This window comes from Anastrepha ludens, chromosome 2 (assembly GCF_028408465.1).
Source record: "Anastrepha ludens isolate Willacy chromosome 2, idAnaLude1.1, whole genome shotgun sequence".
NCBI lineage: Eukaryota > Metazoa > Arthropoda > Insecta > Diptera > Tephritidae > Anastrepha > Anastrepha ludens.
The window spans coordinates 109,095,401-109,115,367 of record NC_071498.1 but is presented as its reverse complement, the minus strand read 5'-3'; the positions used below and the strand labels follow the sequence as shown (position 1 = coordinate 109,115,367).

Sequence of the window (19,967 nt, the reverse complement as noted above, 5' to 3'; positions counted from 1 at the left end):
TTCTAATTACAAATAACCCTGCCTACTTTTTGGCGCTTGTTTGTTGGTGCAAACTTGTAGGAAAAATTATTTTTGGTGCGTACTTTTTGGCGTTATATATCCTTGGTGCCTGCAGTTTGGGGCGTTTTGTAGCCCCAATTTTTTGGCGTTTTTTTTTGGTGCCTACTTTCTGGCGCTTATTTCTGTTCCCTGGATAATGCTTGAGCGTACTATAAAGTGTTATCCATTCCGACGTCGGATTTATTGGTATTGCCTTGCGGTAATTTGTGCCGTTGTTGCGGTCCTGGAATCGCTGCGTTTGTGCGGGTAATAAGCGGTCAGAGTAGTGCGCGTTGTTGCCAGGTTTTTGTTCGGCATTTACCTACACCGGTCGACCCTTTTCCCTTTTTTGTAAATATTGTCTATTTGTATTCTCTGCAAATATTGTGAATTTATTTAGATATATATTCTTTCTCTCTCCCTCTCGCATTCTTTCTCGCGTCTCTCCCTCTTTCTTTGTCTTTCACTTTTGTTATGTGTACTACTTTTTTTGATGAGGAATTTGTTCATGGCAGAAATACGCTCGGAGGTTTGCCATTTCCTACCGAGAGGCGACCGCTATTAGAAAAAACGTTTTCTTCATTTTTGGTCTTTCACCGAGATTCGAACCTTCGTTCTCTCTCTGAAATCCGAATGGTAGTCGCGCACCAATCCCTTCGGCTATGACGCCCGTATATTTTCTTTTAGCACCTATCACTCAAATTTCAAACTGCAAAACACAGGTTTCTGCGAACTTTTTCTATCCAAAAATCACCAATTGACTCGACATTTGCTCTAATTAGTCAAAAATATTGATGTCCTACGGTTATTGAAATTCAATTTAAGCAATCAATTATAGTATTCCACCATAAATAAGTGATGCACTTGCATGCGTGTTGGCACTGCTCCAGCAACACACACACACACGCACAGGATGTGGCCAAAATATTGTCCGCTGGAACGGCTGGTTTCTGTGGTGCAAATAAGAGGATTGCACCTTTAACACATACCACTACGAAAACCACACATATATATATATATATACATATACCCATGATCACACACACATACACATATGAATTTACGTACGTTTGTGTGGCAATATTTAATGGAGTCAATTCCTACCAGAAACCGCAAAAGCCAGCACAGATCGCCTTTACAAGTGTGCGCACGACTAACCACCAATACAAGCACACGTCACACACGTTCAAAGAAGATTGCTGGGGCTGTCTGTCTGTGAATGAGTGAATTGAATTGTCTATGCGATGAGCAGAAATGGGTGTTTGCGTGTGCGTAACAGCGTAAGTGGTGAACCAAACACACACACACATACGTACATATGTACATGTGCGCCCACAATGATAATGACGTGGCCCAGAGCGGGCGGTTGCGGCCGCTTATGCCAAAGAATACCTGCAGAATGAATATCAGTCGATATGGCCTCAATAAAGTCTATTGGTGCTTGGAGTATAAGCGGGCCGTAATAGCAGGCTATTGCTATTTGCGTATTGTATATTTACTATGCACGTATAAAATTAGAGTTTTCATCGCTTGCCCTTCTCGACGGTGTTGGTAGTGGTATTGTGGTGTTGTTGTTGTGGTGGTTGATTGTTTTGAAAACACTGTGGCGCGGAATGGCGGTGACTGCAATTTAAAATGAATTTTTAAAGTAACTACAGGTCGTGAACGAAGCTAGTACACCCTCATCTACACACACACACACACATACACATACACGCTGATGATATGTATTTACATGCATTTGACTACGAAAAATATTTAAACGTTTTTGTTGTGGTGGGTGTATAAGAAATTATTGTCTTCATTATGTTGCATTAAATGCAATGCGCCAATGGCAAAGGACCGACTTAATTTGGCTGGCTTGCTAGCGAATTCAAGCGTTGCATTGTGAAAAATATGTAAAGTTGTTTTGCGGACAAGGAATCTCTAGTTTTTCATTAGTACAGATGGAGTTTTGAAATTTTGCACGTACGTATATAAATGAATATATACAAGATGGCGCAAAATTAATCGTCCTACCGGAAGACTTATAATTTTTTCAAATGGCGTCGAACGTCTGTCATATTTGATACTTGGTAACTACACAACTGAAGTATGCAAACACACAAGGAATGCAGCACGTAAAGGTTAAAATAAAGATTTCCATCACTCGAAATTATTTTTGTTTAGTTAAAAAAATTACGCAAAAACACGCGTTTTATACTTATAGTCCCATTGAAACCCTATGCTTTATTTGAAAAACAAAATTAATGAATCAATTCAAATTCTAAAGAAAACGCCCCAAAATTAAAACAAAAAAATAGTTAACACAAATATATTTATCTCTCTTGTTTTTGGTTTTTGAAAGAAAAATTAAAAGAGGAGATTAAATAATATCGCTTTATAAACATTTTACACTAAACTAGCAGACCCGGCTGTCCGTTTGGACGACAGCCGGTTCTACGTTACCGAACCGACCCGGATTTATATACGGCCAAGGACTGTCACTCCAGCAGCATTCCCCGTATGTAAGTATGGGGTATGTTTATGCTCCTACAACAACAACAACGCCGCAGACGTCGTCCTGCCGACACATTGGTTCGTCTGCCATTAGCTGCTTCACAAAATATTGGAAGAAGTTTTCTCTATATTGAGTTTTTTATAAGTTATATTATCTTGCATGTGTGATTAAGTCTTTAAATCTTAGGACTAACAGAAAATGTGTTTCGTCTTCATTTAATGCGAATTTATGAAAAGTGTTCTTCGCCAACTCCTCAGCTGAACAGAAGAAGCATCAAATTGACACTAGTGTCACTTAGCGATTAAATTTTTTGGATAGATTTCGGTTATTATTATCAATACGCATTCCAAATATGAGTCAAATTATCCCATAAATACGCATTTTAGTTATAACTCGATTCCAGCGCCACCTAACGGTAATTTTTTCACACTGCTCTGGTCTAATTATGAGGCTACACCATTTACGGAGAAATCGGAGCTATGACGCCCAACAAAAGCGAGCATGGCGTAAGATTTGACAATTTCAATTATTATTTTAAAAAAGTATTTTCGATTTCAATTATTTTTTTATAAGTATAAAAGTGTAGTTCAGATACGACAAGAACCATATAAAGCAAACTTTCGAACTTTCTAAAAAATTTGTAAAAATTTGGCAAAATTAAAATTAAAATTAAAAAAAAAATTATTAAAATTTCAATTATTATATTATTTTATAAAAGTATTTTCGATTTCAATTATTTTTTTATAAGTATAAAAGTGTAGTTCAGATACAACAAGAACCATATAAAGCAAACTTTCGAACTTTCTAAAAAATTTGTAAAAATTTGGCAAAATTAAAATTAAAATTAAAAAAAAAAATTATTAAAATTTCAATTATTATTTTATAAAAGTATTTTCGATTTCAATTATTTTTTTACAAGTATAAAAGTGTAGTTCAGATACAACAAGAACCATATAAAGCAAACTTTCGAACTTTCTAAAAAATTTGTAAAAATTTGGCAAAATTAAAATTAAAATTAAAAAAAAAAAAATTATTAAAATTTCAATTATTATTTTATAAAAGTATTTTCAATTTCAATTATTTTTTTATAAGTATAAAAGTGTAGTTCAGATACAACAAGAACCATATAAAGCAAACTTTCGAACTTTCTAAAAAATTTGTAAAAATTTTGCAAAATTAAAATAAAAAAACAAAAATTATTAAAATTTCAATTATTGTTTTATAAAAGTATTTTCAATTTCAATTATTTTTTTATAAGTATAAAAGTGTAGTTCAGATACAACAAGAACCATATAAAGCAAACTTTCGAACTTTCTAAAAAATTTGTAAAAATTTGGGAAAATTAAAATTAAAAAAAAAAATTATTAAAATTTCAATTATTATTTTATAAAAGTATTTTCGATTTCAATTATTTTTTTATAAGTATAAAAGTGTAGTTCAGATACAACAAGAACCATATAAAGCAAACTTTCGAACTTTCTAAAAAATTTGTAAAAATTTGGCAAAATTAAAATTAAAAAAAAATTATTAAATTTTCAAACTTTTTACTGGGAATTTTTTAATTGCCTGTTTCATTTCATAGATGCTGTTTCATTTCATAGCTTATTGAATTTGAATTAATATTTATTTATTTTAATTAAATAAAGTGCAAATTTCAAGTCGATTCAGAACGAAACCAATTTTTGAGAATTTTTTCGCACTCTCCATTTAACGGCAACTCCACATCTTTTTATATGGAACAAAACACCGCACAGTGTGACTTTTTTCACTTTTAGGATGCCAAAATTAATAACAGCCAAACCAATGGAGCAATTCATTTCAAATTTTGCAGTGTGGTTGTAGATACCTAAATCTGATTTGAGAATAAAAATGGGCGTGATACGCCAACTTTTTCTCCTTGCCCACATATAAGGTAAAATTTCACATAATCATATTTTCTACTTTAAAAGCATTTTCCAGTGCCATTTTAAATACAAATTGTTTAGATTTCTTAACTTTAGCTTAGAGGCTTATGACTAATATTTAAAAGTTTTCATTCAGCCCCTGGGTACCTTTTTATACTACATTATACTGCTCAATGAAGGAGATAATCACAAATTGTTTCAATGATAAATATGTCACTAATCTTTATTTTATTAATAGTAAGCATTACATGCTTTACCCTCAATCATACACAAAATTAGTGTACTAGTAACTTTAAAGTTTAAATTTTCCATCTTAATTATTGTAGGAAGAAGATTAGAAATTTGGTCTTCCACAATCTTTACTTCTCTCACAATAGCATCTCGCGTTTCTTTTTCAAACAAAAATTTAATGGGATGGCAATATCTGGTTGATGATGGAACAGGGTTCTTCCATATAACAACTCTACGTTCATTAACTAGAGTATACATTTGGAGAAGTACGAGTGAAACAAAAACCATGCTGCTATCAGATTGATTTTCTTCGCTGAACTTTTGCTTATACCGTTTTTGCTCCGAGCCATCGCAACCCCATTTGAAAGTCACGAAAACTTCTTGAATACTGGGAATCGACAGCAGTACTTCTTTTTGTGCGTTACACAACCTTTTTATACTATGATCAATAAGCGCTTGCAACTCAATTTCGGCATACGTTTCGGTTACTGTGATTTTTTCTGGGTAACATAAAGCTTTGGACTTATGCAGTACGACGGATATAATTTGGGATTTATTTCTGCTGTATACTGTCTATGCATATTATAGTCATGTGTTGAATCATTTGCATCTATTATCAGCGCAAGTGCTTGGTCTGGTGATAAACTTTTGTTGCGCTCTTTCGAAAGTCCAGATTTTTTCAACACAGTACCTCTTGACGGTGAAGACAAACACAGCTCATTAAATAATATTGCGGAATTTCTCTTACCGTTTGATCTAAGTCCCATTTCTGCCGCCATTAACACTTGTTCGCTATTTGATACTGCTAAAAGACTCTTTGCTTTTCTTTTCTTTGTGCGAAGAGAAGAATCGGAAAACGCCACATGTGGTCTACCTACATTGGATCTAATAGAGGATGAAGTTGATGGCCCAACATCAAGACGGTATTTTCCAAAGTCTTCACTCTTGGAAAACCAACTATAATTACGAGCTAGAACACGGGCCTTAACTCGGCAAGACCCCTCCCACTTTGAAGAAAATTGGTAACACAGTTTTTTTATACGCTCTCCTAGCTTTTTAGTATCCAAGTCTCTTCCGATCACCGCAAAAATTTTCTCTAACACCGCATCACGACGCGTTTCTTTTGAGCTCGTCAGCCAAATTTCAAAAAGTTCTTTCCGAGGAATCGCCATGAAAACTTCTTTTAAAGCTGTGGGTGCAAATTGCAGCAAAATTTTATTCCAGTATCTGAAACACAGAATCCTAAAGGTCGTTTCGCTGTTAAAGAATGGACGGAACTCGATGGACCAATATAAGTTTTTCTCAGTAAAATATCAAAAATAATATTAAGCTATGGCTGTTTTAGTGATATTTTACTGAGCGGATTTGTATCGATAGTAAAAACTTTATAACCCTCTTACTTACCCCTGAAGTACAAAATTGTTGAAATTTAATCAGCAAATACTCAATTTTATGAAATTGATACTTATTCGTATTATATCTTTTGACAAACTTCACAGCGATGTTCGGATAATAAATAAAAATTATTCAATTGACGCACCGGCTTGTGTTTGTAAACGGTTATCTTTCTTAAAACTATTGTTTTGATAAATTTTGAGCACACTGTCGTAAAATTTGGTAATTTTTACACAACATACCGAAAGAAAATCATTTTCGCAGAACTTTTTTTTTTTTAATTTTGGAATCCTAAATCGATAAAAAGTCACAGTGTGCACCGAACACCGTCAGCAGAAAAAATCGTCAAAGGTCAACGCGTTTTTTGAACCTCTTGAAACTTGCATTTTATTATACCAAAAATTCAATGCCCTATAGAACTGCATACCCGCAATCTTTACTATAAAGGTGAATGTCTGTACGTTGTACGCGTATCACTACGAAACGACAACACCAAATGACGTAAAAATTTGTATACATTTGTATTTTCTCCCAATGAAGGTTATAGGCATATTTTTATGATGGAACTCCCTTCCCACAGCCCCCAGGCCGCGCCACCACTCTCATTCGTCACTAGTAATCGAATATTAATCTAAAAAATCTTAGTTTTTCCTATTTCCCACTGTTCAACTATGACCCAAATGCAAAGTTAAAAAACGGTTTGAGATAGAAAATTAATAAAAATAATTTTGCTTGATATTTTTCTGATGGGTTGTTTTGATTTTATTCAACGAGGCATAGCAACGGATGCCGGGTATTGTAATATTATGGTTAATAATAAAAAATTATTTTCTATGAAATTATTGTTTGTAATTCTTTTATATACATATCTTACATATCTACAAAACTACACCTACGCGAGCAGGGCCGCAGGTTAAAGCTAGTTTGTATATAAAAGTAAAAATTTTGAAATTTTAATGAAAACTTCCCGAATTTTTACAAACTTTACACTTTATTTATATTGTACATTTCTTCCAATGATATTAAATGGTTAATTTCAAAGCTAATTACTAAAAATGACAAAATAAAAATGATTAATTTTTTTTGGGTAGTATCAGGAGAAAAGTGCACGGCCGATTTTTTTTTATAAGGAGCCGTCAGTAAAAAAAATTGCCAAAAACCTAACAAAATTTGGGCTAATGCAAACTTGTACAATGTTTGAAGCATGGATTATCACAGTCTTTGTAAGAGAATAAACTATATTTTTGTAAAAAAAAATAGTTCAAATTACACAATAAATAAAAAAACGCAGGCAAAATTTGTGTGTTGGTTTTATAAATTTGCCGCTATTTGCAAGTAAATTTCACACTACCACCTGCTCTGGATAGTTGTTGCTTTTGCCAAGCATGCAAAGTAAAACTCATCACTGCTAATAACTTTTGGTAATTAATTTCGAAATGCGGAGCATTTAATTTATGCCAAAAGTAAATAGAATTTGTGCAAATCAAAGGTTCGCTGCACAAGCGCACGTGTGTGTGTGAGTGTATGCAGTGTGCTGAGTAACGGCACTTTAAAAACAAAAAGTTCAATCAATATTTACTTTAGCAATGCCACAACAAATAATAATGGACAACACCTCACAACCGCCAACACACAAACGCACACACACACAAAACAAACGCAACTGCTGTTTTTTAGTACGCACACCTACCTATACACATACATATCTATTTACGTATGCATGTGTGTTTGGACAAATATTTTTGTTTACTTTTATTATCCTTGCACAGGCGATCGCGTTCCCATTAAATGGCAACAGTTTTATAGAGAAATGAGTTCTTATGTGTGTGTAGATATCAACGTGTGATATCGAAGTAAATAAATACATGAATATGTATGTATGTATGTAAGTCACATATTTGTGTCTGCGGTGGTATTTACTATTTTCGTACCTTTTTTAGTGTAGTAGTGGAAAAATAAATGAAATTTCCATGAATTCGTATCACTTTCAATAATCAAGCACTCAGAAAGGATAATGGTCTGTAAATCAAAAAACAACAAATACAGCATTTAGTAAGTATTAAATTATGGCACCCAATGGTCCCTGAAGCTTAAAAATAAATTAAGGGAAATTATTTTCATAAGACTATACAAATTATTAGCTGACCCAGGACACCAGCTCCAATGCTTAACATAAAATTATATTAAATTCAGTCGTTGTAGGTAGCACTTATTTGCACAGATATCCAGCTAATTAATGGGTATTTTACCCACACAATAATTTGTTAATGATTTTTATCAACAACAAAATTAATAGATTTTTCGAGAGAGCATTTAATTTATTTTTCAATAAGCCAGCGCTTATATTCACATCGAACTGTTACTCTGGAGGGAAATGTCAAAATGCTTTTGAATGATAGGACAGGTATTTAATGCCCGAAATCATACTAGTTCGAGAGTAACTAGAATTGTACCTATTGCAAAGCGATCAATTAGAGGTGCTTGGAATACAACTGTTCTACTTCTACTTTGCACTCTGAACTTTGAATATGAAATGAATATAAATGTCGATGGCACCAAACGTCTGCTGTTTAGGCCCATAACCAACTAGTCATTAACTGGTGCAAACAATACTGCGGTTTACGAATTTGTTATCCTTTTCGATCCCTAAGTTGCCTGAGAGTAATTTCGATGGTTAACTACCAACCGTCGGCATTTTTTGGTTTTTTTTGTTAGTTACTAAACTCCATTAATGATCGTTTTTAATATTGGTAACTTGCACACAAATCTACTGTGTTACTTAACCTTCATGTGCCCGGCTTACTACATTTGTAGTAAATTTTGAAAAAAAGTGAGATAAAAAAAAATGTTCCGAAACAACAATGCCCGAATTTTTTAGTAGCTTCCTGATTATCAAATCAAAGTCAATTAAGAGTATAATAACACTCGAACTATTATTTGCCTGACCTCTAGACCCTACTTGAAAAAAAACATCATCTTGCGGCCGGCTTACTACATTTGTAGTAACCATATAAAATGTATGCAAAATAGTATTTTATAGTTGACTTCAGCTTGTCGCAACACGAATCTGGGAGAAATTAACCTTAATTGAACTAAGAGCATTTATAGGTCTTGTGTATCTAGCAGGTGTAAATAAATCAAATGACGAAGATGTGGATGTGCTATGGAGCCAAGAATGCGTTTGCTTTTATCGAGCAGTAATGCCTAAGCCACGCTTCAAAGAAATTGTTCGATTCATTAGATTTGAAAGCGAGCGTACAAGAGCAGTTAGGCTAGAAGCCGATAAGGCTGCTCCAATATCTGAATTGTGGACACAAATGAACGCAAATCTGCGCAAATATTACCAACCATCTGGACCAATTGCCGTGGATGAACAATTATTTGCTTATCGCGGTCGAACTAGGCTTACTCAGTACATACCCTATAAGCCTGCCAAGTATTGGATAAAGTTTGGTTTGCATGCGATGCTAAGTCGTTCTATCCACTCAAAAGTGAAATATATACTGGAAAAAACTCAAATGCTGGTCGAGCTGGTCGGTGTTGTGCAAAGGTTAGTATGCCATTGGGAGAACACCGGAAGGACTATTATTTGTGAAATTTTTTTTACATCGCTAAACTTAGGCAAGTACTTAATGTCCAAAGTTATTGCTATTCTTGGTACTGTTCGTCAAAATAAAACGTTTGTACCATATGAAATGAAGGCTGACCGCAATCGTGCTGAAGAATCTTCCATTTTCGGGTTTCTCGATGGAAAGTTTTCTTTGGTATCTTATGTTCCAAAAAGAGGCAGATCAGTTATAATACTTGCCATCACACCTTTGACAAATTCAATTGTAGCTGAAAAGAAAAACAAGCCGCAATACACCCTTGATTACAATGCAAACAAAGGAGGCGTCGACGCAATGGATAAAATGCTTTCTGCATATTCAACGAAACGCAAAACATTGCGTTGGCCCTTGGCCTTGTTTTATAACATGCTGGACATAAGTGCACTTGCATCATTCATCATTTACTCGGAAAACAATCCATATAACCGACGCATTTGACCCATAACCATGAGACGCGCGACGAAAGTTCTTGCGGAGCTTGTCTAAGCAGCTTTTTATGCCAGCAATTGATCCCTTTCTGCTACATCTAATGTTGATTCATCTATTTTACCTGATATTTCCAACGATAAACTACCAAAATATCCTGTACCTTGTCAATAGTGTGAAATAGGAAGTCGTAACAACACACGAAAAATCTGTAGTTGGTGCAAAAAAGCAGTGTGTAATGCACATGCCGAAACATATATTTTGGGAAAATGCTGTTCAACTTCTGAAAATTAAAACATTTTTTGTATTAAAATTATCACCTGAATTCAATATTTTTAAATAAAAAGGTTATTACATACGTACACCATACAAGTCTTTTTTTCTTAACATTACATTGGTTTTGCATGCAATTACGTAGTTACTACAAATGTAGTAAGCCGACCGGGTACGCAAGTTTTATATCCCGGGCACATGAAGGTTAAATTACTTGTTTATGGGCAACCCTGGGCAATCGTGGTAGTAAATTTATATATGAGACCACAAGAGCTAGGCTTGGTAATCCAATCCATTGAAAGATTTTTAGGAAGTTTGCAATAGTGGTGATAAAGAGAAAGATATTTCTGCAGTGCTGGTAAAGAATTTGGAAAGAATCGTGGATAGAGAAGAAAGCTAAATATCAGTCTTCTTTCTAATGTAATAGCGGAAGAATGCGAGCAAGAATCCTCAAGTTCTGTTGAATTGCTTGCAAAAATTGCTCTTGCACAAATGGAGAGCAAAGTCATTCGGAAATACGGTGTCGGACAAAACATATTGGGCTGATACCTATAAGTGAAGCTATTTCTTTTTCTTGCAAATATTATTTTAAATAAGAAAAAAATATCACAGAAAGGAAAAGCAACCAGTTGTTATATGAAAACATAAAAAATATTTGCTAAGATAAGACTGTATTAATATACATTACATGCGAAAAAAGGCAAACATATACAATATCCAGTGCGACAAAACATATTGGACTCGTCACAGTTTATCGAAGTAGGCGACCAAAATTCCGTTATTTTTTTGGTACTGGACAAGCCATGTGTACTATGATATTCTTTTTTATTGTGGTCACTGTGAGCGTTGGAATAAGAGTCAATAGTAGTTTCCTATTGAAAATTCTAGAATTCTGGTCTTTTATTAAAAAAACGTGCTAATGGCGGGAAAAAACATTCAGATCAATTGAAGAAGCTAATTATAAACGACTACAAGCACGGTTTATCGCAAACGGATATTTGTCAAAAGTTCGCAATGAAAAAATCAACAGTTAGTTTCATTATAAAAAATTCCGAGAAACTGGAAGTGTTGAAACTCTTCACCGTGGATGACGACTCGAAGGTACTACACAGCACGAAGACTCGAAAATATAGATAGAATTGAAGAAAGATCCAGAGAAGTCGGCAGCAGGTAAAGTTAAAGAGCTGAACTTAAAGGTTAGCAGCCGAACTATACAACACAGAGCATGTGCAGGTGGACTGAACAGTTATAGAGCAGCAAAAAAAGCCATTTACAATATTTTCACAAAAAATTGGCTAAAGCAGTCGAAATTCGCTCGGGAGTACATTAACTCATTAGTGAATGAGAAGAGTTCGCCGGCCAGAAAATAAATGTTTAGATCCTCTATACTGCAAAGATATGGTTAAGCATGGCGGAGGTGGTATTATGATGTGGGGTTGTTTTTGCGGGTTTGGTGTTGGACCTCTCCAATTAATAGATGGAATTATGGATAGGTTTGTATACCAAAATATACTACTAGAGAGCGTGATGGTTCCCCATGCTAAGTGGAATATGCCACTTTCGTGGTCGTTCCAACAAGATAACGAGCCAAAGCACACCTCGAAGTTGGTAGCAAATTGGATCGCATCGGAAAAAATCAATCTTCAAAAGTATAACGACCCATTTTGCTGTAACAACAATAAAAACTGTTTTTTGTATTTTAACAACACAGTTTTCAAAATAAGTCAATTCCACTTTAAACGGCGTTCATTACAAAAAATAATAATTTTATATGCCTCAATTACTTACTCCTTGAATGAATAAAACAAAAATGAAAGATTAAAAAGTTTCAAGACACGGGACAAAAGTCGGAAAGTTGAAAGGTTGAATTGCTGCAACACTGATGTATGAGCTAGCTACTTCATTCACTGGTTTTATGCTTATGTCGAGACAGAGTAGTTAATTCATTTTAGCTGCAAAACAAACTATCGGAAAAGTAGTTCACAATCAGTAGGTATGACTGCAAGGTAGTTTCGGTGCTCCTTTATAGTAGTAGCTCCAATTATGAGTGACCATAACTGATGTGTGATGATGTAGGATATATAGACAAATATATTTTGTGACGTCATTGACATCGCGTATTTGTAATCTAAAAAATGTTGATATGTTCTATAAAATCGGAGTGCGTACTATTTGTAAGCCTTAAAGATATGGCATTGATTTTTAATAGCTAAGTATCCATCCATTGCTAAAACTGTTTCGAAGTTTATGTAATCAGCTTCATCTTCAGTGAAAGCAATGCACATTTTTATTAAATTTTTGAAAATTATCTAGAAGTACATGGAAGGTTAACATGGCTGAAATTCATTTAAAAAAAGTAGGTATTTGAGTAAAGTTGCATTTTTGAGCTGAAGTTTTAAAGTTTATTGATTCTTCAAGTAGTTCTTCTTTAAATAAAACTAAAAACGGAAATATATTTGGAATATAAGTATATAATTTTTTTTTGTTTGTATTTCTTTTATTATTTTTTTGTTATTCTTATTAAAATCGTATAATGTAAATCGCACGCTTGACAATCGCACAACATTATAACATTCACGTTTGATTGCCTTTAAAAATTACAAAATTTAACAGATACTGAAGGTCTATCACAAACATTTAGAAGAGCAAGATTGTAGACTGTAGCTGGTGAAGTGAGCTTTATTTAGAAATGAGAAAATATTTCATAGATTCAGAAAATTGTGCATTCAAGCGCACAAAAGAAAATCAAGCTGTTAGTAGAATAAAGTGAAAATATATTTACAAACAATATTGAAAAAAAAAAAGATTTGCTACAATCAAGCAACTCAGTACTTAGCCACTGGTTAGTAATGTTTATACAGCCCTAAGCTATGAAGAGCGATACAAAAAACAGCTATCTACTCGAAGTGATCAGCCACGAAAGCAACTAAAGTAATAGGACTATGAATAAGTTCGTTTCGGTTTTACAACAGATGGCGTAACTTGATTATTATTCCATCGATCCACATTTCCAAACATTCATTGGAGAGCTACTGTCGTAAGGCACAAACGTCAGTATAAGTTTTTTATTTGAAGCGTAAACAACAATATTTTTACCACACTTGAAAATGTCGAATTTCGTGCCAAATAATGTGTTTTTGCGGGGAATTCTTCTTCATTATTTTAATATGAAGAAAAAAGCAGCCGAAAGTCATCGTATCTTGGTGGAAGTTTATGGTGAGCATGCTCTATCTGAGCGAACGTGCCAGAAGTGGTTTGCACGCTTTAAAAGTGGTGATTTTGGCTTGGAAGACGAAGAACGCGAGGGTGCGCCGCCAAAGTTCATGGATACCGAATTGGAGGAATTGCTCGATCAAGATCCGGCTCAAACGCAAGAAGAGGTTGCAAAAACTTTGGGAGTTGATCAATCAACCATTTCCAAACGTTTAAAAGCCATGGGAATGATCCGAAAGGTAGGCCATTGGGTGCCGTATGAATTGAAGCCAAGAGACGTTGAACGCCGTTTTATGGCATGCGAACAACTGCTTCAACGGCACAAAAGAAAGGGTTTTTTGCATCGAATTGTGACTGGCGATGAAAAGTGGGTCCATTACGACAATCCAAAACGTCGGGCAACGTATGGATACCCTGGCCATGCTTCAACATCGACGTCGGCGCAGAATATTCATGGCCTGAAGGTTATGCTGTGTATCTGGTGGGACCAGCTGGGTGTTGTGTATTATGAGCTACTGAAACCGAATGAAACGATTACGGGGGATGTCTACCGACGACAATTGATGCGTTTGAGCCGAGCACTGCGAGAAAAACGGCCGCAATACGCCGATAGACACGACAAAGTTATTTTGCAACATGACAATGCTCGGCCACATGTTGCACAAGTGGTCAAAACATACTTAGAAACGCTCAAATGGGATGTCCTACCCCACCCGCCGTATAGTCCAGACCTTGCGCCATCCGATTACTATCTCTTCCGATCGATGCAACATGGCCTGGCTGACCAGCACTTCCGTAATTACGATGAAGTCAAAAAATGGATCGATTCGTGGATTGCGGCAAAACCGACCGAATTTTTCACAAAGGGAATCCGTGAATTGCCAGAAAGATGGGAAAAAGTAGTAGTAAGCGATGGACAATATTTTGAATATTAAATTTGTAACCATTTTACGTCAATAAAGTTTCAAATTTCGAAAAAAAACCGCACGAACTTATTCATAGTCCTATTATTAGAACACAACAGACGAAAATCGTGCAAGCAAATAGTTTGGATGCAGTGAAATTGAGAGTTATAGAGATAGAACGAAAGCGAGCGATCTAAAGTGAGTGTCAGACACAAACCTTTTTAGGAGAAGTTAAGTGGAGTGTAGTAGTAGTAGTAGTGGTAGTAGTAGTAGCAGAGGATGGCGATGGCATAGAAGAACAATCAGAAGGCACCGAACTGCAGCTGCTGCCAGTCGACGCGACGTCAGCGCCCGCAATCACATCCTCATCAATCAACTCCGCCTCCTCCAAATCCATTGCCGCTGGCTTGGTGGCGTTGGCAGTGTACAGCACTGTTTCAGCTGCCGTGGCACAACGCAACTCGTCATCACCGCGACAGTCTAAAGCGGCGGCGGCGACTGCTGTTGCTGCTGCTGCTGCAGACTCCGCCATGCGTCGGCCAGTACCGCCATAGTGTTGGAGGAGTACGGCGTTGTGCACGCTGTTGCCATTGAGGCGTTTCATATATGTTACGGGCGCGTAGTGTGGCACGGCCAACAGTCCGATGCCACAGCCACCTTTGCGTTTAATGGCGCCGGCAGCAGTTGCAGTTTTGGCTACAGTACGAGCACTAGTTGTTGCAGATAGATTAAGCATGTTATTATTTACATTGTTGGATGGTGTTGCGGTTGCCGGTGTGACTGCAACTGATCCGACATTGTTGGCATTCGCCGCAGCTGCGGCATTGGCCGTTGCAAACATGGCGGCAGCGACGGCAGCAGCACCATTACAGGCCGCCGCCGGTATGATGGTGAGCTGGTGTGGCGGCGCGGCCGCTGTGGTGGCAAAGTATTGCTGTTGCGGCGGCAGTGGTGGAGGCGATGTCATTGGCTGGTGCAACTGCTGGTGTTGTTGTTGTTGTTGCTGTTGTTGCTGTTGTTGCTGGTGCTGTAAGGCGGCGGCGGCAGCGGCTGCTGCGGCCGCTGCAGCAGCTTGGTACTTGGTGGGTGTACTTGTGGCGGCGGCAGCCAGATTATTCGCCTGCAATTGCATATAGGTTTGTAGCATTTGCAAATGCTGTTGTTGTTGCTGTTGCTGGTGTTGCTGCTGCTGAAAGTGATATTGTTGCTGCAGCTGGAATTGCTGCTGCTGTTGCTGGGCGTGTTGCGCTGTATGCTGCTGCAGCATGCTGGCCGGATATGCTTGGTAAGCGGACGCTATTGTTGGCGGCGGCGGCGGAGGTGGTGTCGTCTGATGCAACTGTTGCAGGTGCGTCGCCGCCGGTAGTGCTTGTAACAATTGCATTTGCTGTTGTGAAGTTGGGTTCATTGGTTATTGTTTTTGTTTTTGGTTTTTATCGCATTGCAGTGAATTATTTGTGTGTGTGTATATGTGCGTACGTGTAGGTGATTCGGCTGTATTTTTATTTTTACTTTAATTTTTTCTTAATATTTTTTTTAACATCTTTTTTTAACAATCGCGTGTGTATTGGTGATTGTGATAAATATATAAGTAACTTTTTCCAGTGAGAGCATATAAATTTTATATATGTAATATATATATTATACATAATCGATTTAATCAAAAAACATAAGGCAAGTTATTTAGTGAAGAAAAAAAGAGTTGCAGAGATTAGTATAGAACCTGAAGTGATAAGAGATATAATCAAGAAGCAAGAGTAGAAAAAAACGGTGTGAACAGCTGCTAGTAATAAGTGCAAAGAAAGTGGAGGAAAAAAGTGAAAATTACTTGAGTTATTGTTTCAAAAAAAGAAAAGTAGAATATTATATATTTTCTTTGCATAGTTGCTAAAAAGTATTAAAGTGTAACAACTACCAGTTGAAGCGAGAGAGTGAGCAATGGAAGGAAGATTAAAAATTTTAAATAGAATATAGTTTGACTGAAAGCTTAACGAATAAAGATGCAAGAATAACTTAGTGAAGTAGCGTTAGGATAGATGAAAAGTTTTAGCGGAAAGAAGTAGACGAAAAGCTGAAAATGCAGTGAAGCGTTAGCTACAAGTCGAAAAAAAACTCAGAACTCGCTACATTCTTAGTTGTAGTTGGTTGAGATACCATATTTCATACTCGTATATACTTATAATTTAGGTATAAATATTTTTTTGTTTTTTTTGTCTTTTTTTTTAAATTGCAAGAGTTGCAGTTAACGAAATGTGAGTTCGAAAGAACGGGTACTAATCTGGTGATGGCAGATTAAATTTGTTTAAGGGAAGAGGGAAATAAATATAATATATAAACGTATATAAAAAGAGTTACATAAGATTGCCATTGCAACTATTTCAACGCCAATGAATAGCTATTCAACTTTTTTTTCTTTTTTACTTTTTGTTGGGATGCCTTTCTGCATTGTTGAAGTATTAAGCTGATGGACGAGGATGAAGTGTTGCGATAAATTTAAGTATGTGCCAATGAATATTTAAAAAAAAATTCGTAGTTATAGAAATGGGTTTTCATTATTTGAAGAACGTACCAAATATAACTCTCTAACCGGTTTGAGAGTTCAGAAAGTTCTGCGCTCAGATCTTTAAACTTTTCAGAGCCTGTACCTTCGTACTGCTGCCGAAGTTTATTTGTTTTTCAATTCTTCTAGTGGTGATTTTACTTGGTCGTATGGCATCTTAGTGACGAGGCCTAAATTACTTTTTTCTCAGTAATTATTAAACTATTGCACATTAGCTTAACATAGTCTGTAAATATATATTTATTCACAGACAAATAAACAAGTAAATATTATTACTAGATGCGCATTTAGAGATCGTAATGACTATAAATTTTTGTCATCAAAATTGCGATATTCAAATCATTTTTCGATTTTCATCACATAAAATTGTAATTGAACTCCAATGTTATGACTGTTTTTTTATACAAATAGTTTTCTATTTTATTTCAAAAAGTAAGAATATTGTGAATGATAATTAAATTTTTAAATTAAAACGAATTATGATACACAATTTTTCTAATTTGATCATTAAGATCCTTTTTATAAAATTTAAAATTGAAATTATTTTACGGTTTTTATTAAACAAATTAATTTGCAAACATTACAAACGAAAAATTAAAAATAAATTAGTTAAGTGTTATTTTTACTTTTCAAATTTTGAGTTTTTAAATTTAAAATAACTTTTATTGATTTTTTAAAACTACGTATTTTGATGATTTTCAATAGTTTATTAATTTTTTTAATTTACTTTCAATTATATAGCAAAATTAGGTAGAACTTAGTTAAATATATAAGATTTATTTATAGTTTTAATTTTGAAATTTTTAATTTTTAAATTTAAATTATTTTAAGTGATATTTAAGAGCTATTTTAAACTTTTATAATTTATTCTTAATTAAAACGGTTTAATACTTTACTTCCAATGATATTTAAATAAATTAGTTAATAATTATTTTCACTTTTAATTTTGTTATTTTTAATTTTAAAATTTAAAATATGTTTTATTGATATTTAAGAACTGTTTTAAATTTTTATAATTCATTATTGATTAATTTTTTTTTTTACTTCTTACTTTTAAGTTTACATGCTTTACACTTGCTTTTTACTTTTAATATTTGTTGCATTCAAAAAAAATAATAATTAGCGGATATTGTAAGAACTACTTTGAATTTAAAAACAAAAATTGTAATTTAAAATTTTTTAAATTTAAAATATATTTTATTGATAATTCAAGACTGTTGTTGTTCTGTTCTGTTTAAATTTGTTTTGAACAGTTAAAACTTTTAAAAACAAACAATTATTAAAAAAATTAAAAATGTATTAAAGAATTCTTCAATATCAGTTAATAAAATAATAAGCGCAAAGTAGTTCTTATTCGCAATTTTTCGCTCTCGACTGTAAGTAAGCTCCACCACAAAACATTTAAATTTGTAAATTACAGCTTCCACTGTAACTCTCTGTTTGGAAGCTATAAGAAATTTCGCTTAGAACAGAACATCTGTATGTACATACATATCTATCACTTTTATTAGAACAAAACTGTAAATTTGGAGTTTCAATCAGCGGGAGTCACATCTGATCATTTTTTTTCTTTCATTTGATAGTTAAAATGGTTAAAGATTAGACAGTAAAGGTCAAATTTGCCCCTGTCGCCAAATCACATCCAGTATCCTTTGTTTGAAATACGATTTGTTGTAAAGTGCAAAACCACGGATTACTCCATCCAAATTTGCAGACAACTATGCCAAGTTTGTATGCCAACTACTCGTAACCCGCAAGAAGTGTAATATAAGCATGAAAATATCTGAGAGCACATGGCCTACCAGCCAATCATGTCTTCTAACTAAACCTACAGATATATGACTTGAGAAGAAGCCGTAAAGTCGAAGAAGAGCAGACCATAAAGCACCGTTTAGAGGGCTGAACTTCACAAAGACCACGACTCAAAGTTTAAGGGGCAACGTGAAACTGCTTAAAAAATATTTGTAGTGGCCCTTTTATCAAAAGCAATGCAGAATTTGTCATTTTGTTTATTTATTTATATTTTTAAGGAAGCGAGGAATGCCTTGTTAAGGGTGCGACCAGAGTGAGCGCTGAAAGCCGAGCCGAGATTGTCAGTGCGATAAAACTGATTACATACAAGTCAATACAAATAAGCTTGTGTATAACACAGTGAGCGCCGACAAGAGCAGAGAGCAAAGCCAATGAGTGCGAGAAAACAGTTTCAAAGCGTTTTGCTCGCTTTTTTGGATTGTTGATGTTTACTTTTTAGAGTGCAGTTGTGTTTTTAACACACTTTTATTAGGTCGGGTTGTATGTATGTATGTATGTATGTAACGGAATCTTTGAGCTTAATTTTCACTGGCTTCTAAAAATCTGATCGACTTGAAATTTTGCACACCTATCAAGGACCGATGACAATGCAATAATTTGATAAAAGTTTTCCATTATCCTTATTAGGATTGGCAGGATTAATATTTTCTTTTTTTACCTGTGGGCAAAAAGTAAGGTGAATTTGGTTGTAAAATGAAAAATCTTTATTTATTCTTGTAAATCAATTTCATCCCCTTCAAAATAGTCCCCTCTCGATAAAATACACCTATGCCAACGATTTTTCCAATCGCCGAAACATGCCAAATAGTCCATTTCCGGTATAACCATCAGCACCTTCTTCGATTCAGCTTCTATCTCCTTCTTTTTAGTGTAATTGGATGTTTTCCAAACTCTTTTGTGCTAATAATTGCATTAATCACACTAGGAGAAGCAAAATACTCTTCATCAGATGAATCCATTACCGTGTACAGCAATTTTATAAACACAAATGAACAACAAAATTAAATGACATAAGAGCAAAACACATGGAATAAACAGAATTTCAGCGCTGATTCTCGCATTCACTGTGTTATATACAAATTTTCTTCTCGCATGAAAATA

The 19,967-nt window shown here is 34.8% G+C and overlaps 1 protein-coding gene across 9 annotated transcripts in view; it reads right to left on the bottom strand.

Annotated features, from left to right (window-relative positions):
- Nucleotides 1-19,967, bottom strand: part of LOC128855066 (ecdysone-induced protein 74EF-like) — a 94,807-nt gene that overhangs the window by 51,531 nt on the left and 23,309 nt on the right. For 7 of the 9 annotated variants that reach the window (XM_054089662.1, XM_054089657.1, XM_054089656.1 and 4 more), the window contains one exon: nucleotides 14,585-15,881. The exons of 1 other annotated variant lie outside the window; for it this stretch is intronic. In XM_054089662.1, the coding sequence (XP_053945637.1) occupies nucleotides 14,700-15,881 (1,182 nt within the window). In that variant the 3' untranslated portion in view covers nucleotides 14,585-14,699. Of the gene's footprint in view, nucleotides 1-14,584; nucleotides 17,476-19,967 lie in introns of those variants that run through there. One more of the 9 variants, XM_054089654.1, reaches the window with a different exon arrangement.